The sequence below is a fragment of the Sciurus carolinensis genome, chromosome 1 (genome assembly GCF_902686445.1).
Source record: "Sciurus carolinensis chromosome 1, mSciCar1.2, whole genome shotgun sequence".
In the NCBI taxonomy this organism is placed as follows: domain Eukaryota; kingdom Metazoa; phylum Chordata; class Mammalia; order Rodentia; family Sciuridae; genus Sciurus; species Sciurus carolinensis.
This window is the reverse complement of record NC_062213.1, coordinates 106,621,740-106,633,873: the sequence shown is the minus strand read 5'-3', so window position 1 is coordinate 106,633,873 and position 12,134 is coordinate 106,621,740. Positions and strand designations below refer to the sequence as shown.

The 12,134-nt window shown below is 33.7% G+C and overlaps 1 protein-coding gene and 1 non-coding gene across 2 annotated transcripts; one reads left to right on the top strand and one right to left on the bottom strand.

Annotated features, from left to right (window-relative positions):
* Positions 1–7,231: 7,231 nt before the first annotated feature.
* Trnat-ugu (transfer RNA threonine (anticodon UGU)) lies at positions 7,232–7,305 on the bottom strand. The gene has a single exon. It is a non-coding gene; the product is annotated as a tRNA-Thr (tRNA).
* A 2,515-nt stretch (positions 7,306–9,820) lies between these two features.
* Tshb (thyroid stimulating hormone subunit beta) lies at positions 9,821–10,690 on the top strand. Its single transcript, XM_047526095.1, has 2 exons — positions 9,821–9,982; positions 10,436–10,690. The coding sequence occupies exons 1-2, from the start codon at positions 9,821–9,823 to the stop codon at positions 10,688–10,690; spliced, it is 417 nt and encodes a 138-aa protein (XP_047382051.1).
* Positions 10,691–12,134: the final 1,444 nt, after the last annotated feature.

Here is a 12,134-nt window from a genome sequence, read left to right as displayed (position 1 = left end):
TTTCCTTTCCCTCTGATTATTTTAATTTTCTTTTTCTAGTTTCTTATGGTAGAAGTTGATATCAGTGATTTATGATCTTTTTTCTCTTCAAATATAAACCTTTCAGAGCTATAAATTTGCCTCTAAGTATCGCTTTAGTTGCAGGCAAAAATTTTATGTGTTGCATTTTATTTTTATTCAGTTAAAAATTTTTTCTAATTTTCCTTTTGGTTTCTTCTTTAGTTCATGAGGTTATCTAGAATAGTGTTAGTTAGTTTCTAAATATTTTAGGTTATTCCTAATGACTTTTTATTTTTGATTTCTAATGTATCTCTATTTTTGGCAGAGATCATATTTTGTATGACTTGAGTGCTTTTAGCCAAGAATGTGTGTTAATATCTATTAATTTCTCACAGTTTTCATAGGCATTCTAACTGGGTTCTCTGCTCAGTGTCTCACAGGACTGAAATCAAGGTGCCAGTAGGCCGCATCCTCATCTGGAAGCTTGACTATGGAAAGATCCACTTCTAGGCTCCCTCGTGTTATTAACAGAACTCAGTTCCCTGTGGCAATATGACGGTTTTATTATTCTTATTTTTTTTTGACGTTGACTGGGGACAACTCTAAAATTCCTAAATGCCACATTCAAGTCCTTGCTACCTGGCCCTTCCCTCATTGTGGTAGTTTGCTCTTTTAAGATCAGTAGGAGAGCATCTGCTGTAGCTTTTTCTGTCTCTGACTTCTGAACCCTCTTTTAAAAGTAATGGTGTCTAACTTTGAATGAAAATGATTATAGATGTTTTGGATTTTGTTGTTCTGTGCTTGCCTGATTCTTAATTTCTTTGTGATAAGTATTCTTTCAGAAAAAAAAAAAAAACAGCAAATGAACAATAAAAATTTCTTTAAAGTTAAAGCCAAAAGGTTCCTTCTATCTTCCTTCCTTTTTTATATATTCTCTGCCATGGTGTCCAATTATATCATTTTTAATCCAAATTCTGTATTTACTTAAGTTTTAGAATATGTAAGTCTTTAAAAATAAATAATCTCTAAGACTGAAGAAAAAAAAGTACCTATTCAGAATCAAGGGGGATTTTTAAACAGGGTGTGTATACCAGAGAAGAGGAGTTTGAGAGGACTCTTAGAATTCTGCTTCCTACAGCTTATTGTACTTTAATATGATTATTGATATGGTTGGGTTGAAATCTACCATCTTGGATTGTTTTAGATTGTCCCATCTATATTTGTTTGCTTTTTTTTGTTTCCCCCTTTTCTGACATCTTTTGGATTACACATGCTTTCATAATTCTATTTAATCTGCTTTTGGCTTATGAGATATAATTCTTTGCTGTCTTATTTTAGTAGTTGCTTTAAGAATTATGTCCTTATGCATCTTTAAATTTCTAATAGTGTACCTTTAGGTGATTACTTTACACAGAATATAAGAACTTTATAGCAATATACTTGCATGCCTACTCTTATCCATTGTATTATTGTTGTATAATTTATTTCTTCACATATTATAACCCCCATAATATATATTTTTTCTCTTAAATATTTAATTATCTTTTAAAGGAATTTAAATAAGGATGGAAAAATATATATTTTTTCATTCCTTAGTGTAGAGCCAGACATAATGTTTTCTCCTTTTAGTACAAGTATATTGGTAATAAATTCTCAGGTCATGCATATCTGCATTAGTGTACATTTTTACTTTATTTTGAAAGATAGTTTGCTGAGTCAAGAACTCTGGGCTGACAGTTTTTTCTTTCAGTACTTTAAAGATGGTAATCTACTGACTTCTAGCTTACATCTTCCTACTAGAAATATGCTGTCATCTTTAGCTTTGCTGTTCTCTACATTATATGTGTTTTTCTCTGCCTACTTTTAAGATTTTTCTCTTCATTACTGGTGTCAAGCAATTGATTATGTTGTATCTTAGTTTGGTTTTACTTTTTTTAATGCTTGAATTTCATTGGGCTTTTTGGATTTGATTTGTAATTTTCATAATGTTAATTTTCAACATTATATCTTTAAAATGTTTTTGTGCATCCTCTCCTTTGAGGACTTGAATTTCATGTATACTTGGGATCTTCAAGTTAGTCCAAACTCACTGATGCTTGGTTCATTTTTTTCTTTGGGTATTTTATTTAGAATTGTTTCTATTGCTTTGTCTTCAGTTTCACTAATCTTTTCCTTTGCAGTTTCTAATCTGTTCAATTTAATCAAATTATCTTAGCACATTTTTCATCAAAAACATTTGTTTTCATCTTTTGAAGTTAAATTTGACCTTTTATATCTTTATGTCTTTATATGCTTATTAATCTTTTCTCTAACTACTTGAATATATAGAAATTAGTTATAATACCTGTTTTGTTGTTCTCATCTATTATTTCTCTTATCTCCACCAATTCTGGGTTAGCTTCAATTGATTAATTCTATCCTCATTATGTGTTGCATTTTCCTGTTTCTTTGTGTGCCTTAAGGTTTTCTTTTTAATTGAATGCCACATATTGTAGATTAAACTTTGTTGAGTGCTGGATATTATTGTATTCCTATAAACTTCAGTTTCATTATATGACTAAGTTAATATTACTTGGAAACAGTTGATCTTTTTAGGTATTGCATTTAAACTTTGTTAGAAAATGGCAGGACAGCATTTGGTTAAAGGCTAATTTTTCCTCACAGCTCATGCAAAAACCCTTCAGAGTTTACTACCTCATTTCCATGAATTAGGAGATTTTCCCACTGTTGTGGGTTGGAACAAGAACTAAGCCTCATTTTGTGTGAGCCTAAGACTGTTTTCTTAATCATTTTTAGAGTTTCTTTCCCTAACCTCAGTTAGTTTCCTCAGATGCATGAGTTTATCAATTTTCAGCTGAATACTCAAGAGATTCTCTGCAAATCTCCAACATTCTCTCTCTGTGCAGCTCTGTTCTCTCCATTTCTTTGTAAACTCTAACCGCCTCGCATTCTATGGACTTTGAGGTCTAACTCCTCAATCTGATAACACTTTTTGGTCTCTGCCTAAGTATCTCCCTGCACAAAGGCCAAGAAACTTTTTCTGGGTAATAAGGTGGAGCCCACTTATTTGTTTCCTGTCTGTCTGGGATTTCTTTTTTAACCTGATGTTCAGTGTATAGAACTATTATTTCACATATTTTGTCTTGCTTTAAATTTATTTTAGTTGAGAGAGTAAATCTGGGTGAGAAATGCAAGTTCAATTTGTGTGGGTTCTTTTAATAGCATGGGGTTATATATATGAATGCCCCTTAAAAAAAATCCTACCCAACTGTATATTTTTTATATTTTTTCTAGTAACAGGTCAAGTGTATATTAGTTAGTATCTATTAGTAATATATACTAACACTACACACACACACACACACACACACACACACACACACACACACCAGGGATATGCATATAAATCCACTAGAAAATAAGTTCCTGAATCAAAGCTCCATTAGAAAGGAACGTCTAACATTTCCCCCGTTACCATGTTCTTGTTAACATCTTGTCTGGCATCACTTAAAGCAAGGTTAAAATTTGGCACCCCAATTTTAATTTTCCTGGATTTAGAGTTCTCTTACTTTATAGTAGCTCATATTCCCAAAAAGGTAGGGGTCCCTGGACTGATTCTTTCTGGTATATATCTATTAGTTTAAACTGAATTGTACCTAAGTTTGCTACTGTTCTGTGAGTACCTTCTTAATGAACTAAAACCTAATTTAGTATGTAAACTAATTGAAAGCTTAATTTAAGAGTATACTTTGGTAACCAGTAGTTGAGTCTTAGCCACTGTAGCCAAGCTTCAATTACAGATAGTTAGCTGATCAGACCATATTTATATATGGCATACCCTAAGCTGTAACCAGCCAAACTGTTTCTGTACCTCACTTATGCTTTCTGTTCATAAATGCTGCCTACTGATGTTGTGGAACTGCATTTTCTGAGCTTCTGGTTCTGAGGGCTGTCTGATTTGTAAGTCATTCTTTGGACAATTAAACTGTTAAATTTACTTTTTCTTAAGTTTTTACTTAACATATGCCAGACTCTGTCTTGATATCTCTGGACAGACTTACCTATGCCTGACATCATTTTTCTTTAACTTTCATTAAAAGAAAAGCAAGGGTAAGTGAAAACAAATAGAACTGAGTAACCTATAAGAATACCTATGATTTATTAAGTATCTGCCATATGCCAGGGGTTCTATGTATGTCCTCTAATTCTCTTAAAATCACTAACTAGCCACGAGGAAGGCCTTGGGGAATTGAGAAGGCTTTACAAAAGAGTTGCTTTTTCTGGCAAATCATGAAAGATAAGTAGAAATTAGGTGAAATGAGGCATGTAATGGGAGATAAGGCAGGTGTTCTAAGAGAGGGAATAGTATATGAAAAGGCTTGGAGGCAAGAAAGAATGTGACTAATTTAAGAAACTCAGTTCAGTTTGGCTAAAAAATGAAGTGGAGAAAGGATGCAGCTTGAAGATGGAGTGGGGAGAGATGAGAAAACATGAAACTAGATCTAAAGTAGATCATGAGGACTTTGCAAATGATACTAAGGAGTTCAGATTTTTTTTTCTTGAGGGCAATTTGGAAATGCCTAATGCAGGGAAAAATCATTTAAAGTAGTAAAATTGAGTTATAGCTATGGAGATGGAGGAATGTGTACATCTGTTCTAAAAATTCAATATTTATAAACTCCTCAGACATTTATGCATTCAACAAATACATTTATTGCCTACTACATATTAGGCACTGTGACTAAATATTGGTTAAGTAAATATATGTTGAGTTATTGTAAATGAACTATCATTTAGAAATGTTGATAACACATTAATAGGTGAGAAAATCAGCCAGGTATGGTGGTGCATGCCTGTAATCCCAGCATCTTGGAAACCTGAGGTGGGAGGATGGTGAATTCAAATCCAGTCTCAACAACTTAGCAAGGCACTAAGCAACTCAATGAGAAGCTGTCTCTAAGTAAAATAGAAAAAAGGGCTGGGGATGTGACTCAGTGGTTAAGTACCCCTCTGTTCAATCCCTAGTACCAAGAAAAAAAAAGGTCAAAAAACAAGTAAACAGAGGTCAAGCATTCCAATGACATGTAACTAGTAAATGACAATCAGAATTTGATCTCAAGTCAGTTTAATATCTTGCCAGATTTTACCATGCTACTTAAATGAGCATTGTTTCACACATGTTAACTGAACTTAATATCTTTTAAACCCAAAGGAAAGAACAATAAAATATTTTGAACTAATCAAGAAAATTTAATCAGCAACATATGCGCAAATTGCCCTAGATTTCCATAAAGAAGATACCTTCATTTTGTAGATGAGGAATAATTTTATATTTCTGTACATGAGCAGTTACGTAAAATTTGGAGCACTCAAGCCCCAAATAAATTTTCATTCCAAAGACTTATTTCAATGATGGTGTTTTTTTTTAAATTCTTTTTCCCCACTCTGTATCTATCCTTTATTAATATTAACAAACATTAATAAAGGATGTATTTAAAAGAGCAATTTTATTTTGAAATAAGAGAGAGGGAAATGCATGCTACAATAATGTCAGAGTTTCCAGTGGAAGATATTATGAACTTGTTTGTCTAAACACATTTTATTTGGGGTTCAGTATGAATTTTCAATAGATGTTTTTCAGATAAGAAAGCAGTAATTCAAATGCAATTATATAAACAAGAAGATCAGAGGGGAATTATCCTGAAGGGTATAAAATGAACCAAGAGTCTGGGTCATCACAGAAGCAGCTCACCAATGCAAAGTAAGGTAGGTGTCTATATTGAGAAGGCTCTGTGAAAAGAAATGTTCTTATTCTAAGATTCTTTTATTTTCAAAATTGCATTTATTTAAAAATTGCAAGTGCTAAGAGATAATTTGCTTAATTAAGCTCTAAAAATTTAATTATTACTCTAAATTGTTCGGTAGTGGCTTAACTACATACGTAAGGATAAGAAAAAATTCTATTAACTTAAAGGAAAAGAAACAACTGGTTGATTTCCTAAGGAAGAATACTAGAAATGCATGACATCCTGTTTACATTTTGATTTAATTTTTTTTATCAATTGAATAATCTGTTTATTAAATTTTCTCAATTACTAATGGTCATTTTTGATAAAAATATAACTTCTGGGAAGTCTTAGAGTAAATTCAGTTTCTAGTATCTGCAGGGGCAATGTTCTGTGTTTTAAAAGGTTTTTTTAGTTATTAAATAGTAAAACCTCCTTGGATGATATCCAACACAAATATCCGCCTATAGTATTTTTGCTCTATAGAAAAATGTACTGCTTTAGGGAAGTTCTGGTATTGTTCATAAGATGGGTAATAGATTCTTCTTCCTTCTTTTTTTTTTTTTTTTTGTACTAGGGATTGAACCCAGGGGTACACTATCACTGAGCTATATTCCCAGATGCTTGCCCCTGTCCCTCCACCCCGCTTTTAAAAATTTTGAGACAGGGTTTTGCTTAGTTGCCAAGGTTGTCTTGAACCTGTGATCCTCCTGCCTCAGCCTCCCAAATTGCTGGGATTACAGGTGTGCACCACCACTGTTCCTGGCAGCCATTGATTCTTTTTGTGGTATAATGAGGAATATGGAAAGAAAAGATTGCACAGAGAAACATTTATTAAGAATGAAAGTAGTGAGAATGAAAAGAGAAAAGAGAGAAAGGAGTAAAAGAAATAATATTGTCTTGAAGTAAGAAAAAAAAACATTGCAAGTGGGGACATAATATAGTCATGATGCTGAAGAAGGCATCTCATTCTTTAGGTCCTTCCTGAAATCACATAAAATCACAGACTATTTGTGATACAGAAAACTTTGTGATCATCTTCTGGTTCTAAGCCTTTCTTTCATAGATGAGTAAACTGAAGTTCAGAAAGATTGTGATGGTGAAGTTTTAATTCCAATAAAGAAGTAAAGGAGAAATAGTTCTTACTTTCTATATATCCACAAAAGTTTTATCACTATAATGGCTAATAATTCAACACTTCAAATATTTTACTTTCATTAGTTTAAAGTTCTGCATTTATAAGAGGAACTTCAAAAAATGTGAATAGGGCAACAATGAGAAAAGGTTAAAACACAATTTTAAAAATATTTTTTAGTTGTTGATGGACCTTTATTTAATTTGTTTATTTATGTGTGGTGCTGAGAATTGAACCCAGTGCCTCACACATGCTAGGCAAGTGCTCTAACCACTGAGTAACAACTCTAGCACCATAACACAATTTTTTTTGGGGGGTGCTGGGGATCGAACCCAGGGCCTTGTGCTTACAAGGCAAGCACTCTACCGACTGAGCTATCTCCCCAGCCCCTCATAACACAATTTTTAATCCTAGACTTTTAAAGGGGATCAAGTGTATTTGTCTGTTTCTATTTCACAAATGGGGGAAACCAGGCTTAGACAGATGAAATGTTTTAGTCAATTTCTCATAGATCCATGGGAGAATTCTGTTGCTTAATTTCTATTTTTACCACTTGGTCACCACAAATCTCTTTTATATAGAATTGTAGAGCTAGAGGTTAATTATTTCCTATGGTAAAAATCAGTAGATAGCTGCCCAGACAAGAACTATGTGATCATGATGGGTGAGTGTTTTATATAATTTACCTGGTTCATATTTTTAAAATCCTGCAGAGGATACTCTAGGTCTGTGGCTCTAAAATAATGAAACCAACTCTATATCATAGAGGGAACTCATGTGTGTGAAACACTTAAGAAAATCTGTTTCCATAAACAGGGAATTCCTTTTTATGGAACAGGGGGCTAGAATTGCAGCTCAGTGGTAGAGCAGATCGCCAGTAGAACAGGTTGCCAGGCATACATGAGGTCCTGGTTTGATTCCCAGCACTGCAAAAAACAAGACCACAGGAATTATTGTGTTTTTTATTTTTAGTTGTAGATGACACAATACATTTATTTTATTTTATTTATTTTTTTGTGATGCTGAGGATGAAACCTAGTACCTCACATGTGCTAGGTGAGTGCTCTACCATTGAGGTATAACACTAGCCCCTGAATTCTTATGTTTTTGCTTCCTAAATCAAATACCAAAAAAGTCTACAAGGAATGCTTGAATGGGCAATATTTTACTTAAGAGTTCACCAGTACTTCTTCTTAAAATGATTTAGTTCACTTCCTTTTCTAGTCACAAGTAAGTGTAGTATACCTAAGGAAATCCTTGATAATTGTGAGTTTCAGAGTTGTAAGTTGAACTCTTTCAAAGAACTTAGAACAATTGGTGTTGAGTTCATATTTAACTCCACCATTGGACTGTCAGTCCTTTAGATCAGAAACCATATATTATCCATTTTGTGTCTCTTAGTGCCTGACTCAGATGCTCACTATATATTTATCCAATTTATCTTCAGTTCTCATTCTAGGAATAAAAAATTGGTTGAATGACCACTAGTCTTTAGAAGTTGACATTTAAGATAAATCCCTGGTTACCTGTGAAATGTGGTCTTCATTTTTTTCTTACAAGTTTATTGAAGACAAATTTTAGTTAACTGAGGTTTGAGTGTATGAGTTTCAGTAAGCAGAGGTTTTAGCTTAAAAATACTGTTTGGATATGATTGAAAGATTTGAGAAAATCTTGAAACTTTTTTGATGATTGAATAAAAATGCTTAGCAAATAATTATTTAATAGAATGAGAAAACATCTTTGTGTTCATAGATAATACTATTTCCATTACCGGGTGCATTTTCTTTACTGACAATGATACCTGAGAAGGAAAAAAAAACCACACAACACACACCTAGTTAGCTGTACAATATTAGTAAAATGAAAAAATCTTCTTAATCTTTGAAGTGATCAACCTACATCCCAAAGTCTGAAATTTGATTACCCTCTCTCAGTAGCAAAATTAAAATAATTATGTCATAACATTATCCAAATCATTACAATGTCCAATTGGTAGTGAACAAGTTCTCCATTAGACAGGCTCTATTGAGATGCATGTTCTACTTCTGCCTCAGAATCCTCTGTTGTTTCCCATGCAACCAAAAAATATTTAGTATTTCTGGCTAACTCATAATAGATCAATCACCATTGATTGTATTATTTTCATTGTATCAAACTATATATTTGCCTTACCTTCTATTTGAGATAATGAGTTTCATATATCTTCTGTGTAAAATAATCTTTTATTTGTTCCAACTCTGCTTCTTTCAATCTTAAAGGAATAGTCTGAGGGTTCAGAAGGTGGTTCCTAGATTTCTGGGTTAGCCCCTTAACACTAGTGGTAATTTTAGTTTACTTTTTCTGGACTTTTTCTAGCTTCATGGTATCTTCCTTGACTGGAAATGTGTGGAATTAATTATATGCAAGATTATTTGCACTGGGATGGTACTAAAATTTGGTTATGCTTTTTTTGGTTACTTTAGTTTTTTCCTGATTATGACCAAAATATTTGTTGGCCTTTTAAGCTATTGGGCCAGAATTTTTAGAAAACTACAATTCTGGGAAAGTCCTTCCTGAAGCATAACTGTTAACTGACTTCTTTTAAAGGTAGTTATTTGGATTATATTTCTACTGAATGAATTATTTTCCATTTGATTCCCATATACATCTCTGTCATTTTTCTGTTGTGTTAACTTCAGGCTTGCCATTTTGCTTCTGGCAAGCTTTGTGGCACTTGCAAGCAGGACCACTACTGAGCTCCTATACTATGAGTATGTGAATCATAGCCACATCAAAGTATATATCATAAGGTTTGAGAGTGTTAAATATGTAAAAAATCTCAGCTTTTCCCAAATGTGCTTTCCAAATGTTCTGAAAGAATATATGTAATAGGTTTTTAACTTTTATCTTTGATTTTAGCATGACTGCTATCTTCCTGATGTCCATGCTCTTTGGTCTTGCATGTGGGCAAGCAATGACTTTTTGTATTCCAACGGAGTATACAATGCATATCGATAGGAGAGAGTGTGCTTATTGCCTAACCATCAACACCACCATCTGTGCTGGATATTGTATGACACGGGTATGTAGTTCATCTCATTTCTTTTAGACGTAAATTATATAAACATAGAAGCAGTTCATTCCTATCTGTGAAGGAAATGAGGTAAATCACAACCTCATTTTTAAAATCCAATGATTATTGGCTTCTTGAAAGTAGAGCACACAGTTTACAATACTATGTGGATCTACTCAGTAAAAGGGGTACAGATAAATTTATAATAGTTTTGCTACCCATATTTGTTTAAACCTATCTTGTTCCCACGATCAAGGATAAAAGAGAGGAAGGTATCAGTTTTGTCTCTGTAGGATTCAGATGGATGTAGATGTGTTGTTACTGGGGAATAGGGTTAAGGAATCCTTGCCTAGTTGTTATTTGTTACAAAGAAATATAGTGAATTGACTTTCATCCGTTTCCACCATCTATATGTTTTTTGAAGTCCTATTACTTTATGCTCTCTTTTCTATTTTTTCTCAGGATATAAATGGCAAGCTGTTTCTCCCCAAATATGCCCTTTCCCAGGATGTTTGTACATACAGAGACTTCATCTACAGGACTGTAGAAATACCAGGATGCCCACACCATGTTACTCCCTATTTCTCCTACCCTGTAGCTGTAAGCTGCAAATGCGGGAAGTGTAACACTGACTATAGTGACTGTGTACATGAGGCCATCAAGACAAACTACTGCACCAAACCTCAGAAGTCCTATCTCCTGGGATTTTCTGTCTAGCTTTAATAGCAATATAATTTGCAATTTGGCTAAATGTGTTTACCTGGAGGAAAAAAAAAAAACTAATAAAACATCATTATATTTGACAATACCTTGTATATATCTTGAGTATTATTTCATCCATGTGCATGCCCACACAGGCATTAGAGAGCTTAAGGAGCTTAAGAAAAGGTGAGTGAAAAAGCCTTTTGTGGTTTTCACATGAAAGAGCAGAATGGAGGTAAAATAGAGAACAGAGACATGCAGTGCTAGTGAAAGCCAGATTTAAGCAGGTCTTCCTAACAGAGGGCCAGGAGGTTTGTCATGACAGAGAAAGTGAATGTGGGTCCACTGCAGCAATGAAGAGAAAGCAATGTGACCAGAAGCTGAAGGAACACATAGCATCAGGGTACCAGAGACATTTTCTTCCAAAGGTTAGAAGCTGGGCCGGAATAGGGCGGGGAGTAAGGAATATGTGAAATCTACAATATAAAGCTTTATTCTACTCATTCAAATGCACAGGATAAAACTCCACCAAAACTCAGGAGAGTATGGGAACTCTTTAATTTAATTACTTTGGTGGGTCAACTGACCTATGAAAGTTATATCCCAAAAGGTCAATTTACAAAGCCTAGAAAAGAGGCCACGATCATTTTACATGTGGAAGTCTAAATCCTTCATAGTCCTTGAAGTAACAGGAGATACTTTCCAGCATTTGTACAAAAAGCAACTTGTGCTGTTTGGTTTTTGATATCACATTCACTTTCTATAACATGAAAAATTAGTACAATTATGAAAGATTTTAGGGATGGAGGTAAGTGCTAAGGGATTTAAATGAGTAGAACCATCCTAAATTTTAATCTAAACCTTCATTAATATTGAAATATTGTTTTCTGGTGAATATGCTTAGTAAATGGCTCTTTATTTTCTTTTCCTGCCTTAGAAACTCTGTGAGAGTTTGGTTTCAACAGATGATTGAAGTGAGAGAAGTCTAGTGGCTTGTAGACTTGACCTCAAAAAGACTATCCTATATTTGTCCAATACAGTCTAAGTGCAATAAAAATTCTTTTATCAAGGTAACTTCCACTCCAATCCTTTTGTTCAATGTTGAGTTTTCCTTTACCCTCTCAGCAGTCCTAGTTAATTCATTTTTATTTTTTAAGACATTTCTGTCTCATGTTTTCTACTTCTGCTTTCTCCTTTCACCTGCTGTCTCTGTCAGCTTAGCATCCATGTCCCTGCTTCAGATAGTTGCACCTTTTTCTTTGGGGGTTCTTCTTACTCATAGTTTCAGTTCAAGTTGTTTGAACTTTCAGTTCAAATGGATTGAGCCACAGTTCATTCCTTAAACCTTTACTTTCACCTTAAAACTTCACCCTTAAACCTTTCATTTCCTCTTCTGCAACTAGATTTGTGTTTCTGACACTTCACTTGAAAGGTTCTTACTGATGTAGCATCTTTCCCA

Bases quoted from the DNA above. Each gene is read 5' to 3' on its own strand.
- Tshb (XM_047526095.1), top strand. From the start codon at position 9,821: ATGACTGCTATCTTCCTGATGTCCATGCTCTTTGGTCTTGCATGTGGG. The intron at 9,983-10,435 runs GTATGTAGTTCA...ATTTTTTCTCAG, and splicing joins CTGGATATTGTATGACACGG to GATATAAATGGCAAGCTGTT.